The sequence below is a fragment of the Coregonus lavaretus genome, assembly GCF_964263955.1.
Source record: "Coregonus lavaretus genome assembly, chromosome: 3".
Classification (NCBI taxonomy): Eukaryota; Metazoa; Chordata; class Actinopteri; order Salmoniformes; family Salmonidae; genus Coregonus; species Coregonus lavaretus.
Genome location: NC_139990.1, coordinates 63,949,580 through 63,967,984, shown reverse-complemented (window position 1 = coordinate 63,967,984; position 18,405 = coordinate 63,949,580). Strand labels below are relative to the sequence as shown.

General features: G+C 41.2%; 3 protein-coding genes across 3 annotated transcripts; 1 reads left to right on the top strand and 2 right to left on the bottom strand.

Moving 5' to 3' along the window:
• Positions 1–672: 672 nt before the first annotated feature.
• LOC311116563 (uncharacterized protein) lies at positions 673–4,290 on the bottom strand. The gene is made up of 7 exons (XM_084157429.1): positions 4,141–4,290; positions 2,756–2,954; positions 2,491–2,604; positions 2,147–2,203; positions 1,729–1,953; positions 1,361–1,483; positions 673–1,211 (listed from the first exon to the last, which is right to left on the bottom strand). Exons 2-7 carry the CDS (start codon positions 2,927–2,929, stop codon positions 1,146–1,148), a joined length of 759 nt encoding a protein of 252 aa, XP_084013555.1. The 5' UTR covers positions 2,930–2,954; positions 4,141–4,290; the 3' UTR covers positions 673–1,145.
• A 420-nt stretch (positions 4,291–4,710) lies between these two features.
• LOC311106709 (1-phosphatidylinositol phosphodiesterase-like) lies at positions 4,711–6,501 on the bottom strand (the record flags this gene model as incomplete). The annotated part of the gene is made up of 3 exons (XM_084149113.1): positions 6,469–6,501; positions 6,230–6,317; positions 4,711–5,557 (listed from the first exon to the last, which is right to left on the bottom strand). Exons 2-3 carry the CDS (start codon positions 6,307–6,309, stop codon positions 4,711–4,713), a joined length of 927 nt encoding a protein of 308 aa, XP_084005239.1. The 5' UTR covers positions 6,310–6,317; positions 6,469–6,501.
• A 5,998-nt stretch (positions 6,502–12,499) lies between these two features.
• On the top strand, positions 12,500–18,189 carry LOC311126938 (ubiquilin-4-like). Its single transcript, XM_084158655.1, has 11 exons — positions 12,500–12,675; positions 13,352–13,503; positions 13,617–13,768; positions 13,902–14,164; positions 14,478–14,636; positions 14,730–14,964; positions 15,129–15,268; positions 15,401–15,484; positions 15,639–15,754; positions 15,864–16,044; positions 16,254–18,189. Exons 1-11 carry the CDS (start codon positions 12,529–12,531, stop codon positions 16,410–16,412), a joined length of 1,788 nt encoding a protein of 595 aa, XP_084014781.1. The 5' UTR covers positions 12,500–12,528; the 3' UTR covers positions 16,413–18,189.
• Positions 18,190–18,405: the final 216 nt, after the last annotated feature.

Below are 18,405 nucleotides of genomic sequence, written 5' to 3'. Positions count from 1 at the left end.
GTATAGCTTCGTGAAATGTTAAGCTTAACATGAGAACATGACGACCAAATAGGCCTACCAATAAACATTTATCCATTAGCTAAAGCAAAGCTATAGGCTACATGCCCTGGCACCACAGAAAGCCTATCATCGATTCGAAAGGCAGCCGCATAGATATGTCCCAATTTCAGAACCATGGACAGTGGTTGGTAGTCTAAACTTTGAGTGGCTCTCTGGCTGACGCATTCTATGTTTCTGGTCCACTCCAACCTTGCGGGGGTCCAGAGAAACTGTGTTATGCCAGTGTATAGGACAGACACTTCAAAAACGTATTCCTTATGATTTATTTTTGGACTGTCTGTTTTGCCATTTACAAATGTGTTAATCAATGTGTTTCTATGGGTTATAGCAGTAAAGGCCAAATTCAATGTTTCATCAAATATATATATATATTTTATATCCCTACAGGGGTCCTAAAATTCCAAATCAAATGGCTAAATTATCAATTTTATGACCATCTTAAAACAATTCCATGTGTTAGCTTAGTAGATATTGCAACCTAGGGGCTTAGACCTTAAGACACTTGATGTTGGTGTTTCCCTTTATTTTAAACATGAGCAACCAATGGTGTAGGTTTGTAGGGGAATGACTGCCACCTGATGGCAAAGTTAAGTAAAACTATTTTGAAACTGATGAGCTAAGACAGTTTGTTTATTTTTTGGGGGGAACAGAATAAAAGATAAGGTAAGGAAATATTGAAATACTCCAACAAAAAAAATCATATACAACAGTCAATTCAGTAATTAACTTGATATATTCCCCTTTATAACTGTCCAGTTTTTAAAAAATGACAAATACAAAAAACATGACTAAAACTGCATGAAGACATACAATCAGTGTCAGTTATCATTTAAACAAAGCAAGTCACAGTAGGCTTTACAGTAAATTAAGGAAGTAAGTAAACTACATGTACTACATACTGTGTGTATATAAAAAAAACATTTGTGGGTGTGGCGGGGGTGTATGATGATGATGTTATTCTATGTATGTTGAATACATTTGATTCTATGTATTTATGTATTCCATGTGGAAGCAGCAGCACTCTTTAATCGTCCATGACAAATTTCCCCTCTGAGACAATAAAGTATATCAGATCAGTGCTGTCTTTAAGCTGCAGGGTTAGTGGTGACCTCCTCCAGCAGAGGCTTGTACTGCTCCAGGTCCTGGATGTTCTGCAACATATCAGTGCAAAGTTACACATTACTTGGCAGGACACAACAAACATTACCTTGGTTGTGTGTGTGTGTATCTACAAATCCGTATTCTACTTCCATTTGTATGGCCGTTTTATTCGCTCTGTTCAAGGGTTCTCTGTTCATACCTGTTTTCCCTCCTTTCCATTCTTGTGCAAAGCCTTGAGACCCAAGACAGCAGAGCTGATGGTAACACAAAGCTGAAGGACTGCAAGGACGATGAGCACGATGTCCAAGGCATTCATCAACATCTAATGGTAGAACGGAAACACATGGAGGAGGATTTGAACATATTGACAGTTGACTGGATTGTTTAGCAAGATAGCTGTGTTGGTGAACACTGGAAAATACAGAAAGACTGGCATCCCAGCTATTAGAGTGTGCTTTTAACATGGTACCCACTAGCGCTGTTTAAGGACACACATGTTCATTACTAAATTAAGCAGTTTGATCCATCTAACCATCTAATCAAAAAACTTAATTCAAAAGCACTCACCTGTGCAATCTGCTTGGCATCTTTGCATTTCTCCAAGAGTCTATCCCTCTGCTGATCATTGGGTGGTTTTGTCACCTGGCCGCTATAGTATTCATCTCGCCAGTTGTAGTTGTCCTCATTGCAAATCCACCAGAAATGGTTGTTTGCTAGGTCTACAGAATACAGCACAATCCCAGTAATGGCCAGAGCAGCACCTGACAGGTTCATTAACACATTGATGCCCACCTAAAACACAATCAGGGAATACAAAACCAGTTTGACTCAATTGAGTAAACCACTAAGTACCAGTTGTCTCAGATATTCAGTTGATGATTATAATTCAACTGGATCAGATTGAATGATTGTTCAATGAAGGAAGGGAATGAGGCTAAGGAATGACAGGAAAGAGTTAAGGTATGTGCATCAGTGAACAACTCACCAAGCAGGGACTGGGGAACTTCTCAGCCAAGATACACATGATGCCAACTGCTATAAACTAAGGAGAGGGCACACAAATATCAAAATCAAATACACACAACCGACACATTATTTGTCCTGATAATTAACAAACATTTCGCAAGAAAATACACAGACATTTGACTTTAACCTTTCATTTGATAAAAAAGACTACTTAAGTGTGGGTAGGAAGGCCGAAATTAAAAAATAAATAAAGTGACTTATATGTTTCCTTTGTTTATTGTGGTTATAACTCCAAGTGAAATCATGTGCTTTCATACTAAACATGATAACATGGTAAAAGATAACAAAATAAAGTAAGCTTACCACACCACCAAGCCAATAAGGGGTCCCATTCCATCGCAGTAGGCCAGAATAATCAGTGCTAACAAGGATCGCTCCCAAGCCAATGTTGAGTACTCCCACCATGATCTGTATAGTCTGTGAAATAAGAAAATAATAATTTTCGATAAATCTCTCTCACTTCCGATGACAATTGTGACCCAGTGATGATAGACAATACTGATGATAGACATGTATGTTGTGGTGTGTGTGCGCACATCTGGTCTGTGTGTTATTTTAGTTCACCCACCCCCAGAGCTGACTGGGAACTTGCTTGGAGCCTCCTCAATCCCTGGGACACAGAGCATGCTGGGCTGTAGCACAGGGTCCCAAGTATTTGACACAGCAGGGGCCAACTGCTTCCTTCTTTAGAGTTCACGGTGAACACAGTCACCCCTTCGCCTTTGGTCACAGTCACTGACATGCTGGTCACTCTTGGTTACACAGCTCTAAGATAAAAGGGAAGGCAGAACAATAATCTTCATGTTAAAAGAACTGTGTTGCCTTATGAGTCATGATGTTAAAAGGTGCACATTCATCCCAATAACATCTGATCATGTCTGTGTTGTATCTGTAGGATACAACTTTTTTTAAAGGACCACCTATGCATTTCGTTAGAGGATGTATTGCATTGTACAGCACACTCTGAACCTGCCCTAAATAAGGGCACTCTTACTGTCACTGCTACTGTGTTTATTGGGTTATAGTGACAAACAGGTTCCATCCCTCATTGTGGTAATCTCTTGCCTCATTGAAAGCTGATAGGAGATAGGGCATGTCATTAAGTGTGGTGATGAGTGGGTGTAGAGCCTCTGCTACATCTGAGCAGGAAGTGCACAACATAAAACCCCCTCTTCTGGGAAATGACTTGAAACAGCAATTGTATGACCATGTTGCTCAATTAACTTATGCATTCAATTAATTCAGTACAGCAGCACCTTAGGGTAAAGAATTTAGGCTACCGATTGTTTACTTAGATATATATGGGGGAAACTCACATCATCCACTTACAATGTGTAGCACTCACCTGGGTGATGCCATCAATGGCAGCCATTTTGCATTAGAAAGCTCTCCACCCATTTTGTACCAAGTAGGCTACATGTATTTACAAATAGTGTTTCATTATTTTTAGTTAGCAGCAGAAAGTACCCATACCATATAATGTCCTAGTAAAGGAGCTTAAACAGTACTGTGAAATAAAGTACTATCCAGGAGTTACACATCCCTCTGTCAGTGGTGGAGTTTGTTTTGCGTGGCCCGGTGCCCTGGGTGAGTGGAGATTTCACTTAAGGACCAATGGAATAGTCGAAAATAAGCAAAGTCTGCCCACCAGGGGCACCCAGCCATGCAAAACGAACTCAACCATTGGGTGTTCCCGAAAAACACTCAAATCCCTCCCCCTGACTCACGAGAGAATGTAAACAAACCATGACAAATGTTTGCATAGATTTTATAACTGTTGAACTTCAATTTGCAGTATGAATTGTTCCATATAATCTATTTATTTACTATTTTGTAATTACATTTGATTACATCATTTCTTTTTGAGAGCATGAAACAACTACACACCCATTTAAATTCACTCAAAACGTATTCTTCAACAACAAACACATATTTTACAGAAGGTGAGCTCACCCGTTCCTGGCAATTGAGATGGACCCCTCTACAGGTCCTGTGTAATCACAGTGGCAGACCAGTCTGCTTGTTGCGCAGTTTGGTTTCCTTACAAGGAAGTAGCTGGTAGGGAGGGCTCAGCCAGTTTCAGCTAGATCCCAGCAGTACCTCCTTCTCAGTTTAAAGAGGACCTGAGAGGTTAACCCTTCCCTCACTGAATAATAAACATATAATGGATTCCTATCATTTCCTGACAAACTGAAGAACCCCCCCACCACACATACAAAGCAAGGACTCCACAGTTGTTCTTTGCCATTTTAATGATTTTCTTTGTTTTTAATACAGAAAGCAGGGGAAAAGTACAAAGACGTTACAGTGCCAAGTCTTCATTATTGTTGATTGTAACATGCCAATACCACGTTACAATCACTAAAGTCTTTACTTGGTCATATTTTTCTATCTCGCTCCTTTTCAATATAAGCACAATCAAGTATAGTATATGTCATGTGTTGCTGCTTGACTTAATCTAATGCTGTCAACTAACATTTATTTCAGAAAGCAATATAATTATGACTTCCATGGGTGAACACTTCACCAATCATTGAGCTTAATGACTGTTTGAATGAGGTCGATACCAGGAAAGTCCATGGCAATCACCCCGAAACATTCCCTGGTGTGGTCACTGGAGAACTGTCTCAGATACTGATCGAGCCAGGGGTTAATCTTTTCAGCCACCTTCTTGGGAGTTAGAAACATGCCCAACAGTGTGCCAATGCCAGTGCCACTGGAGTAGCTAAGAACTAGATAATCACCACCACAATCGCCTGAAGCTTGTGTCAAGTGTTTCACAATTTTGTTCTCCTTGTCTGCAATATGAGTAACTTCATAGTCACCCTTGCTGTCGGTTTCCAAGAGAGGAATGCCCAGCTTAAAGCTGGATTTCTGTACAAATATCACCTTTCCTCTTGCCTCAGCCATAGTTGGCATGTCAGACTTCACCCATACATCTTTATCATCACTAATCATTTTTCCAACCAGCTCCTCAACATTCTCTTTATCAAACAAATCAGGCTTTACTCTAATGAGAACCGCCTCACTTCTGAATTCGGACAGAAATGCTCTGATCGTGTCAAGGACATCATTGAACGACGTGTGTTGGTAGACAACCCAGTGCATGATATAGAGTTTGTTTTCAAAGGCAAATATCCTGAGGTCCAGATAGCGTATGCCGGCCCTCAGCTGATCCCCCAAATCCCAGGCCTGACACTCTGCCGCTGGGCCTCCATAGAGAGCCATGGTGTCATGGGTACCAGGGATGGTGATGTCAGAGATTAACTTGTTGTCATCAATGTCCTCCATCCAGCCAATCTTGTAGGATTCTGGGAGTAGGAGTCCTTTATAGTCATTGAAGAAGAGGTCCTTTCCTTGGCAAAAACCTCTAAAAGTAAATCATACAACAAAGGATTGACTCATCATTTGTTTGAAATCTAAATATTGGTGTTTGAGGGTTATGAATGGTGTATAAACTCACAGTAAAAAAAGATATTGGTGCCACCTTGCACTTCCCTAAGCAGTGTATTCACTTTACCAAAGTCACCTTGTTCTGCAATTAATGTCGTACCATTTATCAAAGGTCATCAGCTAGATAATAGAGACTGAAATGTTGACGAGAGGCTTTACTCAGGTACCATGCTGTTTCAACAGATATCATACACAGATGGGAGAAAATAATCAGTCAATGGAGCATGGGATTGGGGGGGCATGAGCGTCTGTAAATATTGAAAAGCCAAATAAAGAAACCTTGATTTAAAATACTAATCTATATATATATATATATATATATATATATTACAATCAGTCCAGACTATGCTTACTTTTTCTTAAATATCTATGTATCCCTGTGAATTACAAGTCATTGCACCAAAGCCATATGTATGGTATACCACAAAAACATGAACTGACTCACAACATTTTGCTCACTTTTCATAAACTTTTTTAAAAACTAAAGGAAGAAATGGTAGGTTCAATTTAGAGTGGACAATGTAAACCCCTAAAGTATATATTCTGGAATTAATGGGAACTTATTTTAAATACCTGTAGCCATACTTACACAAAAAGCAGTAACATGTAGAGGTGGCAAAACAGACCTTTCTCAGTTGTCCTCATGGTCACGTTAAAGGAGAAAAACATGCAACAACCTGCCAAAAAATTTTGGAACGTGAATAACATAATAATGCAAATCCAAAAATCCTACTCCTGATTTTCCATATAGCCTACCTTTTCTAAATGGCTTTCCTATACCAAGACTGAAATAAAATGTTTCATATGGCTAAAGACTGGGATACTCACATATAGCTCTGGCCCAAGGAGTTTCACACAAGTTCTGGTGGTATGACCTCTGCAGATTGGCAACTAAATTATAGCATACTGATAAAGGATAGGCGTGGTCTCCTAGTGTTTACCTACCGTTTTCATTGACTTTGAGAAAGGTTAAGCACACTTCTCAGCCTTGATCTGCAGTCACCAATGTGAGATGAGCCTCGTTAAGGATGTCATTAGCTAGGTTTCCACCCAATTGTATACAGATTTTCATGCGAATATATGCCAATTTTCCCACCAGATAAAAGTCAGTGCCTGAGGATGTAGTGCATACAAAATGTACCTTTTCGCTTAAAGCTGCAATATGTCACATGTTACTGTCATTCTCATTGAAAACAAGGCTAAGACATTTTACATTTTAGTAATTTAGCAGACGCTCTTATCCAGAGCGATTTACAGTAGTGAATGCATACATTTTCATACTTTTTCATACTAAGAAGCGGTAGAACTGTTTTATGTGCGCTATGGCTCCCGGTTTTAAGATTTGTGTGTGCATCTTTTAGGCTACAATGTTTTTGGTTATGGAAAATATATTTCACAGCAGTTTAGATCACGTGTTAAACTAATTCCACGGAGGGCCGAGTGTCTGCGGGCTTTCGCTCCAACCTTGTACTTGATTGATTAATTAAGGTCAGTAATTAGTATAAAACTCCTCTCACCTGGTTGTCTATGTCTTAATTGAAAGGAAAAAACAAATACCTGCAGACACTCTGCCCTCCATGGAATGAGTTTGACACCCCTGGTTTAGATGGTACAATGATTCTCTACACCAGGGAATCCCAAAATGTTCATCCAGCATTGGGGAACACTCGGGGCCTCCCTGCGCGCGCGCGCCACATCCAAATGTACTTTCATGTGATAATTATTATATCAAATCAATATTTGTTCATAAAGGCGTTTCCACCGCCATTTCTCTGGTAACTAATTTTACCTACACAAAAAGATCCCACCATGTCCAATGAAAAAATTATCTGTTGGAATTTATAAAATTGTATCCTACCGAAACTTCCTGTTTCCATTACAGCTGTCATGAATTATTTTTATAAGATATGACTTTAGGTAAAATGCATTATAATAATAATAATTAGTCATTTAGCAGACGCTTTTATCCAGAGCGACTTACAGGAGCAATTAGGGTTAAGTGCCTTGCTCAAGGGCACATCGACAGATTTTTCACCTAGTCGGTTCGGGGATTAGAACCAGCGACCTTTCGGTTACTGGCACAACGCTCTTAACCACTAAGCCACCTGCCGCCCTACATTAGGGTCGTGAATGCTTTGATTTAGTTATTAGGCCTAATAGGCTATTATTCACCTTCAAAACCTAATTATCATGTCATCAAAGAATGAAATGAATGCATGTGGGATTTTATACTCATTACCGCACATAAAACTCCAATAATTTAAAGGGCTGATCTGTAGTTGAAACAATAACTAAGTAGACACCCCGCCTCTGTTATGGTATGGTAAAAAGCTGAGGGATGGGCCTGGAAAAATGTAACCACTCTCACATTAATTAATATAACGATAAACGGACTGACCATCCATGATGTTAACATTTTATTTTTTACCAAGTTTTGAGGATGCAGTTTTTCTTTATATTTACATTGTTTACAAACATTGGAGTAAAACAAGCTTATATTTTGGGTTTTGATAGGGTGTGACAGTTGAACTAAGCTCATGAGGCATAAGTTATATCCTTCAAGAATCAATGTATATATAGTCTACTGTATCATAGTCCATGCCGCTCTGTCATTGCTTGTCCATATATATATATATTCTTAAATTCCATTCCTTACTTAGATTTGTGTGTATTGGGTATATGTTGTGAAATTGTTAGACATTACTTGTTAGACATTACTGTCGGAGCTTGAAGCACAAGCATTTTGCTACACCTACAATAAGATCTGCTAAACACGTGTATGTGACAAATAAAATTGTATTTTTTATTTTTTATTTATATCATTAATTCATTAGTCCAAAAATGTATGTAGCAAATGCAGATTGCCCCTTTAAATATAATATTTAATATATACAATTATTTGCCCACTTTTTTTCTCAGCATTGCAATTTTAGATTTGACAGTACAGGACCAATGATTTACATCTAGGCTTACACAGTTGAAGTCGGAAATTTACATACACCTTAGCCAAATACATTTAAACTCAGTTTTTCACAATTCCTGACATTTAATCCTAGTAAAAATTCCCTGTTTTAGGTCAGTTAGGATCACCACTTTATTTTAAGAATGTGAAATATCAGAATAATAGTAGAGAGAATGATTTATTTCAGCTTTTATTTATTTCATCACATTCCCAGTGGGTCAGAATTTTACATACACTCAATTAGTATTTGGTAGCATTGCCTTTAAATTGTTTAACTTGGGTTAAACGTTTCGGGTAGCCTTCCACAAGCTTCACACAATAAGTTGGGTGAATTTTGGCCCATTCCTCCTGACAGAGCTGGTGTAACTGAGTCAGGTTTGTAGGCCTCCTTGCTCGCACACGCTTTTTCAGTTCTGCCCACAAATCTTCTATAGGATTGAGGTCAGGGCTTTGTGATGGCCACTCCAATACCTTGACTTTGTTGTCCTTAAGCCATTTTGCCACAACTTTGAAAGTATGCTTGGGGTCATTGTCCATTTGGAAGACCCATTTGCGACCAAGCTTTAACTTCCTGACTGATGTCTTGAGATGTTGCTTCAATATATCCACATAATTTTCCTTCCTCATGATGCCATCTATTTTGTGAAGTGCACCAGTCCCTCCTGCAGCAAAGCACCCCCACAGCATGATGCTGCCACCCCATGCTTCACGGTTGGGAGGGTGTTCTTTGGCTTGCAAGCAGCCCCCTTTTTCCTCCAAACATAACGATGGTCATTATGGCCAAAACAGTTCTATTTTTGTTTCATCAGACCAGAGGACATTTCTCCAAAAAGTACGATCTTTGTCCCCATGTGCAGTTGCAAACCGTAGTCTGGCTTTTTTATGGCGTTTTTGGAGCAGTGGCTTCTTCCTTGCTGAGCGGCCTATCGGGTTAGGTCGATATAGGACTTGTTTTACTGTGGATATAGATACTTTTGTACCTGTTTTTTCCAGCATCTTCACAAGGTCCTTTGCTGTTGTTCTGGGATTGATTTGCACATTTCGCACAAAAATACGTTCATCTCTAGGAGACAGAATGCGTCTCCTTCCTGAGCGGTATGATGGCTGTGTGGTCACATGGTGTTTATACTTGCGTACTATTGTTTGTACAGATGAACGTGGTACCTTCAGGCGTTTGGAAATTGCTCCCAAGGATGAACCAGACTTGTGGAGGTCTACAATATTTTTTCTGAGATCTTGGCTGATTTATTTTTATTTTCCCATGATGTTAAGCAAAGAGGCACTGAGTTTGAAAGTAGGCCTTGAAATACATCCACAGGTACACCTCCAATTGATTCAAATGATGTCAATTCGCCTATCAGAAGCTTCTAAAGCCATGACATCATTTTCTGGAATTTCCCAAGCTGTTTAAAGGCATAGTCAACTTAGTGTATGTAAATGTAAATGTAAATGTAAACTTCTGACCCACTGGAATTGTGATACAGTGAATTATAAGTGAAATAATTTGTAAACAATTGTTGAAAAAATTACTTGTGTCATGCACAAAGTAGATGTCCTAACTGACTTGCCAAAACTATAATTTGTTAACAAGAAATTTGCGGAGTGGTTGAACAACAAGTTTTAATGACTCCAACCTAAGTGTATGTAAACATCCGACTTCAACTGTATACAGTACCAGTCAAAAGTTTGGACACACCTACTCATTCAAGGGTTTGTCTTTATTTTTACTATTTTTTTACATTGTAGAATAATAGTGAAGACATCAAAACTATGAAATAATAACACAAATGGAATCATGTAATAACCAAAAAAGTGTTAAACAAATCAAAATATATTTTATATTTGAGATTCTTCAAAGTAGCCACCCTTTGCCTTGATGACAGCTTTGCACACGGTTGGCATTCTCTCAACCAGATTCATGAGGTAGTCACCTGGAATGCATTTCAATTAACAGGTGTGCCTTGTTAAAAGTTGATTTGTGGAATTTCTTTCCTTCTTAATGCATTTGAGCCAATCAGTTGTGTTGTGACAAGGTAGGTGGGGGGGGGGGGGTATACAGAAGATAGCCCTATTTGGTAAAAGACCAAGTACATATTATGGCAAGAACAGCTCAAATAATCAAAGAGAAATGACAGTCCATCATTACTTTAAGACATGAAGGTCAGTCAATCCGGAAAATGTGAAGAACTTTTAAAGTTTCTTCAAGTGCAGTCGAAAAACCATCAAGCGCTATGAGGACCGCCACAGGAATGGAAGACCAAGAGTTACGTCTGCTGCAGAGGATAAGTTCATTAGAGTTACCAGCCTCAGAAATTGCAGCCCAAATAAGTGCCTCACAGTTTAAGTAACAGACATATCTCAACATCAACTGTTCAGAGGAGGCTGCGTGAATCAGGCCTTCATGGTCGAATTGCTGCTAAGAAACCACTATTAAAGGACACCAATAAGAAGAAGAGACTTGCTTGGGGGGCCAAGGAACACGAGCAATGGACATTAGACCAGTAGAAATCTGTTCTTTGGTCTGGAGTCCAAATTTGAGATTTTTGGATCCAACCGCTGTGTCTTTGTGAGATGCAGTGTAGGTGAACGGATGATCTCCGCATGTGTAGTTCCCACCGTAAAGCATGGAGGAGGAGGTGTGATGGTGTGGGGGTGCTTTGCTGGTGACTCTGTCTGTGATTTGTTTAGAATTCAAGGCACACATAACCAGCATGGCTACCACAGCATTCTGCAGCGATACGCCATCCCATCTGGTTTGGGCTTAGTGGGACTATCATTTGTTTTTAACAGGACAATGACCCAACACACCTCCAGGCTGTGTAAGGGCTATTTGACCAAGAATGAGAGTGATGGGGTGCTGGAAAAGCAGCCAACAAGTGCTCAGCATATGTGGAACTCCTTCAAGACTGTTGGAAAAGCATTCCAGGTGAAGCTGGTTGAGAGAATGCCAAGAGCGTGCAAAGCTGTCATCAAGGCAAAGGGTGGCTACTTTGAAGAATATCAAATATCAAATACATATTTTGATTTGTTTAACACTTTTGGTTACTACATGATTCCATATGTGTTATTTCATAGTTTTGATGTCTTCACTATTATTCTACAATGTAGAAAATAGTTAAAATAAAGAAAAACCTTTGAATGAGTAGGTGTGTCCAAACTTTTGAATGGTACTGTACATCATTGAGTAGCACACATACATTTTGGTCAAATGCAATGACACCCCCACACCACTAGACGTCAACGTTCCAAAAACCTCAGGTAATACTGCTTTTATCTCAGCTTGAGAGTCTTGTTAGGTCGTTTTGTGATGTAGCAAAGATTGTTTATTATATTGACAAGATAGTAAAGTGACCGCTATAACAATGGAAATACATGTCCTCAAAATTCGCGGGCGGGAGGAGGCGAGAGCAGGTGGAACCATTCTAGCCAATGAAAGGGCCGATACGAGTGTGAACAACAGGTCATAGAGATAGATAGAGGACTCATATTTGTGTATGTGCCATTATAACGTCTGTGACAGCATGGGCAGCACCTTTGAGGCTATCTCCATTTAAAAGTAGTAAATGCCCTTCTTCTTCATCGGCTGATTGCTCCCAACTCATAGGAATCCCCACCCAGTTGACCGCTTTAATGGTGGAAACCCACAATGGCAATGTCCATGTTTGAACGTGTATATGATGAGTCCTCTATCTCTATGACCACAGGCACAACTCCGATGTAAAGTAGTTTTTTTTCCAAAGTTGCTGAAATGCCACGTCCGTACACCATTACGAAACTTATATTTGATCAAATAATCCTCACATAGCAAATAAAAAATACTAATTTCTGTTGACCAATCTTATTTTCGTGGACACATTTTGGGCTGAGTAAAACCTCTCGCTTCTCCTCTTCCTCTCTGGATGTAGTGAATTTGAAGAGGAGTAAAGATGGCGGAGAACAGCGGCACAGATCCCACTGTGGATTCCAACGTTGTTGAAAATGCTGCCTCAGACGGGACCATGATCGTGGTCACGGTAAAAACTCCGAAAGATAAAGAGGAGATAGCGATCTCGGAGGATTCTTCTGTCGCACAGGTATTCGCATTTATATCTACATTCAGTTATGCAAGTCATGCTGTGGCTAACAAGCATAAATCGAAGTTAGCTAGCTAACTAGTAGCTAGCTAGTTTACGACGTTAGGTGGGAGAATTATCCCAATTTCCCGACTAGTAATATTTCTTTTCAGCTTGTCCATTTCCTTGAAAATAGGTTCCTAATAGTAGTTGACTTGTGTTTTCGTACATAATCGGTACTGTGTAAAGACATATTATAGGAAGCATGAGTTAGCTAACTACGTAACTAGCTAACGTTAGCTTGTGAGCCAGCAAACGAGACAGTTACGTTTGTCGCTGTCAGGCTCATATAGCTAACTAACGTTAGCCGCGATCAGGCTAGCTGATAACCGGCTAGCCAACGGAGTACCCGGCCATTGCGAAAGCCAATCGGGAAACTGATCGTAATCTTACGGCTAGCGACATGGTTAATGCTGTATTTGGTGACTTCCTAAACCATTAACATTTGGCTTCATGGTCCTTATAAAACTTAAAGCGTCAGCTAGCAGATTCACATAGTTAGCTAGCTAACGTTAACTGTCGAGATAGCTAAGTCAAGATAACTTTTTTTTCCAAGACTGAATCATTTGGATGTGTATCTATCCTCTTTATTCCCATGTGTCTTCACCGGCCACTTCATTCTGTCTCGTGCATACAGTTTAAAGAGGCGATATCCAAAAGGTTTAATGCCAAGCAGGACCAGCTGGTGTTGATTTTTGCTGGCAAAATCTTAAAGGATGGGGACACACTGAACCAACACGGCATCAAGGACGGACTCACTGTTCACCTTGTCATCAAGACTGCTCCCAAGTAAGAAGATGTTGGTTCTCTACCATTTCTTGCCCACTATTCTTGTTACAAGATTTTGTGTGTGTGTGATAATAGGAACATTTAGGTTGTTGATGACCTCGCTTTTTATCCAGGGCCACAGGTGGTGGCACATCCCAGGCCTCAGCATCCAGCTCTGGGAACCCCCAGGCCAACAGCAGCGTCAACCCCAGCCCAGCGCCCAATGCCAGCACAACACCAGGCACTGGGCCTACCCCAGCCTCCACACAGCCACCCAACTTACTGAGTTAGTGACCCAGTCCCCACTAAACAGTCTCACAGAAAGATGGCCATATTGCCATACAACTACTCAACATCCACACAACTAGGCACTAACGTATATCCTGCCATTAATCCACCGCCCCCTTGTGTCTGCATAGGTGGGTTTGGTGACCTATCTAACCTGTCAGGCATGGGCATGGGCTCGGCCAACTTCATGGAGATGCAGCAGCAGATGCAGAGACAGCTGATGTCCAACCCGGAGATGCTGTCTCAGATCATGGACAACCCTCTGGTGCAGAACATGATGTCCAACCCAGACCTGATGAGGCAGATGATCGTGACCAACCCTCAGATGCAGCAGCTGATGGAGCGCAATCCTGAGATCTCCCACATGCTCAACAACCCTGAGCTCATGAGACAGGTCTGGAGCTCAGATGGGTCCTTTGCTAGAGGTGTCATAGGCTTGGTTCTGGGGAATCATTATGTGTCTTGTCTTTATTTAATCAGTCTAAAAGAACCTACGCTTGAAGAGCACATTACTTAGATCCATTTTGCTTGTTTATGTAGTTAGCTTGCAATGTAGTTTAAATGTAAAAAGGGGCCTATGTAACAGGGCAAATGTACATAGGCTCAAACCCTTAAACTAGACCGCACCACTCCCAAAACGTTGGGAGGAATGGATGTGAGGAGGCTCTTGCACAGATGCATAACGTTAACTCCCTTCCTCTCTTCAGACCATGGAGTTGGCAAGGAACCCAGCCATGATGCAAGAGATGATGCGTAACCAGGACCGGGCGCTTAGCAACCTGGAGAGCATCCCTGGGGGCTACAACGCCCTCCGGAGGATGTACACAGACATCCAGGAGCCTATGTTCAGTGCCGCTAGAGAGCAGGTAGCTATTATTCCTGCGAATACCATATGTAGAAATACAATCATCTTGAATCAAGTCAGGTTGTGACTTAGTCCACTTTTCTTCCATCCATAGTTTGGAAACAATCCCTTCTCTGCTTTGGGGGGCAACTTGGACTCTGGCGTGCAGCCCTCCAGAACAGAGAACAGGGAGCCCTTACCAAACCCCTGGGGACCCCCTGGAACGACCCCCTCAGAGAGCAGGGGGACTGGCGCCTCCACGACAACAACAACAACAACCTCCTCCGCTGGCGGGACTGCACCCAGTGCCTCCAACCCCCTGGGCATCAACGCCTCTGGGCTGGGCAACGGTAATAAAACTACCTCAGAAGAACTTTCACCTTTTAGTCAATCTGCAAAACTATATTTCCCCTTACACCTGTATTAACAAACCAACCTTAAGTATAACCCTTGTTTTCCTGCTTAGCTGATCCTTGGTCTGTTTCTCTCACTCCACTCCCTATAATCTGTCCAGGTGGGTTCGGTAGCCCTGGCATGCATAGTCTGATGCAGCAGATCTCCGAGAACCCCCAGTTGATGCAGAACATGCTGTCTGCACCCTACATGCGCAGTATGATGCAGTCGCTGGCGCAGAACCCCGACCTTGCCTCACAGGTCTGCACAACTTCAGCCCTCTCTGCTTATTGAAAGAAACAGAAGTCCTGAATCCTACTGATAAATGGAATATTCTAGGCTATTTTGTGTGAAGAGTAGAATCATTGCTTAATCCTTTACTCATTCCCTCAGGCAATGCTGAACAACCCCCTCTTTGCCGGAAACCCCCAGTTACAGGAGCAGTTGAGACATCAGATGCCGGTCTTTCTCCAACAGGTCCGATTTCTGTCTCCAGTTATACATTTTAGTTCCACATACTGATAACACTGTCATCTTTATTTTTTTCTTGTTATGGAAGGCATTGAGTTTCTGACTGTTGTGACTAAATGGAACACAATTTGGATTAACCAACTAGATGGTTATCTTACAGATGCAGAATCCTGAGTCACTGTCCGTGATGACTAACCCCCGGGCCATGCAGGCTCTCATGCAGATCCAGCAGGGCCTGCAGACCCTACAAACGGAAGCCCCCGGACTCATGCCCAGGTACTGGACCATCTGTTATCCAGTAGATGCTTACTGGCCAGACTCGTGCTTTATACCTTTGATTTTATTGATGATTATCATGGCACTTAAACTATGATTCTTCTCCTAGTTTGGCTCCTGGTGGGATCCCAGTGATTCCTCCAACCACAGGAGGCAGTGTGGCCCCAGAAAACCTTCCTCCCCCAACACAGGGCTCAAATCCCACCGCTGCCACCAACCCATCCCAGCAACAGCAGCAGCTCATGCAGCAGATGTTACAGATGTTTGCTGGAGGAGGAGGCGGCTCATCGGTAAGTTTTGACTTTCTACTTGGTAACTATACTTTGCTGTTGTCCAGTGGGTTAGCATTAGCTTTGTGTTTCTACTGACTTCATTGACCTAAAGCCAATGAATACTGGAAGTGAGACTTGTCTCCTAACAGTCACTCAAATAGGACCCCAGCAACATTTTCCATGCAGGTTCATCTAAAAAATGACTTTGGCTATGCTCCCCTTTGCAGACCCAAACCGTAACCCCGGAGGTGCGGTTTCAGCAGCAGCTGGACCAGCTCAGCGCCATGGGCTTCATCAACCGCGAGGCCAACCTGCAGGCCCTCATCGCCACGGGGGGAGACATCAACGCTGCCATTGAGAGACTGCTGGGCTCCCAGCCCTCCTAACTCCCTTAGCCCCCTGAGATTACTGGGAGAGAGGTTAGGTGGGAGGGGGGGGGGGTGAGGGCTGGAGGGGGAGATTACAAATGAACACAGTCCTTCATCACACAGTCTGACAAGCCCCTCAGATAGACTCAATTGAATTCCAATTACTATTCATCTCTTTGGCTGATCTGTGAATCATAGGAAAGATAAGAAGGCGGGAAGGAGAGGGATGTGGGTGTGCAGATTCAAGTTTCTATTGGAAAGATCTCATATCAACCCTGTGGAATGATGACATCGCTGCAAAATGACACCACCACTAACACCACTACTTCCTCTGTTGACTACGGGAGATTCTTTCCGAAATGACTGTGCCCATTTGCTGGACATGCATGAGGTTGCCGAATTGACTCATCCTAATGGATTGTGTTTAGCTGGTAACAAGTTGACATTTGGAGGAATATGAGTGTTGAAATCATAGGTCAGAGGAATCCCTAATTCTTTCATTGTCATGAGAACCTGCTTGTTTTTACTTAATTTCACTCTATAATGCCTGATTGACTAGTATTTATTACAAGAGCTGTAGAAGTTACGTTCTCTTTTCTTTATCACTCATCTTCAACTTACCTTCTGCTTGGAAGAATTTCTTGACATTTGACGTGTTCCTTCAAAACAGATAGGCTGTTGGATTCTCAGTTTGAGCACTATAGCGCCCCTGGTTCAGCTGTTTGCTTACACTTTCAGCTTTTTTGGAAGGGATGTTTTTCAGAATGGAAGGTCAAGCAAGGTAGCTGGTGAGCTCTGCAGTCAAAGCTACATTGAGTCAATGAATGCTATTGAGTGTAAATTATTCTACAGTTTAGGCTCTGATTTATGGGTTAAGTGATAAGACCTCAATGTTTTTAATCTGAGCAATGATTAAAAAAAAGCAGACACCTTTTACATTAACCATTTTGTGTTTTTTCATACAAGCAGTGGTGTAGTGCCTGATAAAAATGTATGTGTTGGGTTCAGCAATATATTCAAATCATTTGTGAAATCAATAGTAACAAAAAGTGTACTAAGGGCATAGATTGTTTTTGTTAAACCCATACGTATTAGTTGTAGTACCTACAGTTAAAGAACATCTGTTCAGCTCTGCCTTTTTCTTGGAGTCCCTTCACTCTGTTATCTATTCTAATAATACCTTTCAAGAAATGTGATCAAGTGTGTGGTGGTGATTCTTTTAGTTCAGAAGCATGGTCTACACCAGTAGTCTTCACTCCTGATCCTGGAGGGATCCACCCTATGTCCTATGCTGAATTCAGATTCTCAATCCTTCTCAAAATGCACACTTGTTCACCACCTCAGATTTAAAAGCACTGGACTACATTGAGAAATGTGGTGGAAACTCCATTTAGCCCATGCTTACACCAATCCGCACCCTTTTGGCAAAGAAAACAGGAATTGCGTGCAAACCCAGCACAAACAAATGTGATTCAGCTATTCTTGATGAGTAGTTGGTGTTGTAGACATAGACTAAGCCTGTTCACACTGACTGCAACCCTCTAGGACCAGGCGTGATGAACACTAGTCTACATTGTGTATGTTATGAAGTTATATGAACTTGATATGGATGATTTGTTCAACTTGTATGGGAATTGTTGTGTGTAGTCTGAGAGGTGGGAAAGTTATAGTGGTGACCATGCATACTTGGTAGAGTATTAAAGGACCAAGCTTGAAAATATAAATTGTGAACTGTAATAAACATTGAAGTATCTTAATGGCAATTAAGCATTAAGCTGTTTTAACATCCACCAGAGTGGAGCTTGGATTCCTTCATTTTCCTCCATGATGACAAAATGTATAATAAGCATGGATTTCTTAGATCTTCAATTTATGATCATTTCATATAACTTTGAAGATCCTGGTTTAAATTTATGGCTAAAAGAAAGCTGTGTAAGTTATAAAGAAATGACTGGGGCTAGTTCAGTCTCATCAATTATGCTTGGGCTGTGAAGTTGAAAGCAATGCAATT

Bases quoted from the DNA above. Each gene is read 5' to 3' on its own strand.
- LOC311116563 (XM_084157429.1), bottom strand. From the start codon at position 2,929: ATGTCAGTGACTGTGACCAAAGGCGAAGGGGTGACTGTGTTCACCGTG. The intron at 1,954-2,146 runs GTGAGTTGTTCA...ATTGTGTTTTAG, and splicing joins AGTTCCCCAGTCCCTGCTTG to GTGGGCATCAATGTGTTAAT. The intron at 1,484-1,728 runs GTGAGTGCTTTT...TTCTACCATTAG, and splicing joins ATGCCAAGCAGATTGCACAG to ATGTTGATGAATGCCTTGGA.
- LOC311126938 (XM_084158655.1), top strand. From the start codon at position 12,529: ATGGCGGAGAACAGCGGCACAGATCCCACTGTGGATTCCAACGTTGTT. The intron at 13,769-13,901 runs GTTAGTGACCCA...GTGTCTGCATAG, and splicing joins ACAGCCACCCAACTTACTGA to GTGGGTTTGGTGACCTATCT. The intron at 16,045-16,253 runs GTAAGTTTTGAC...TCCCCTTTGCAG, and splicing joins GAGGAGGAGGCGGCTCATCG to ACCCAAACCGTAACCCCGGA.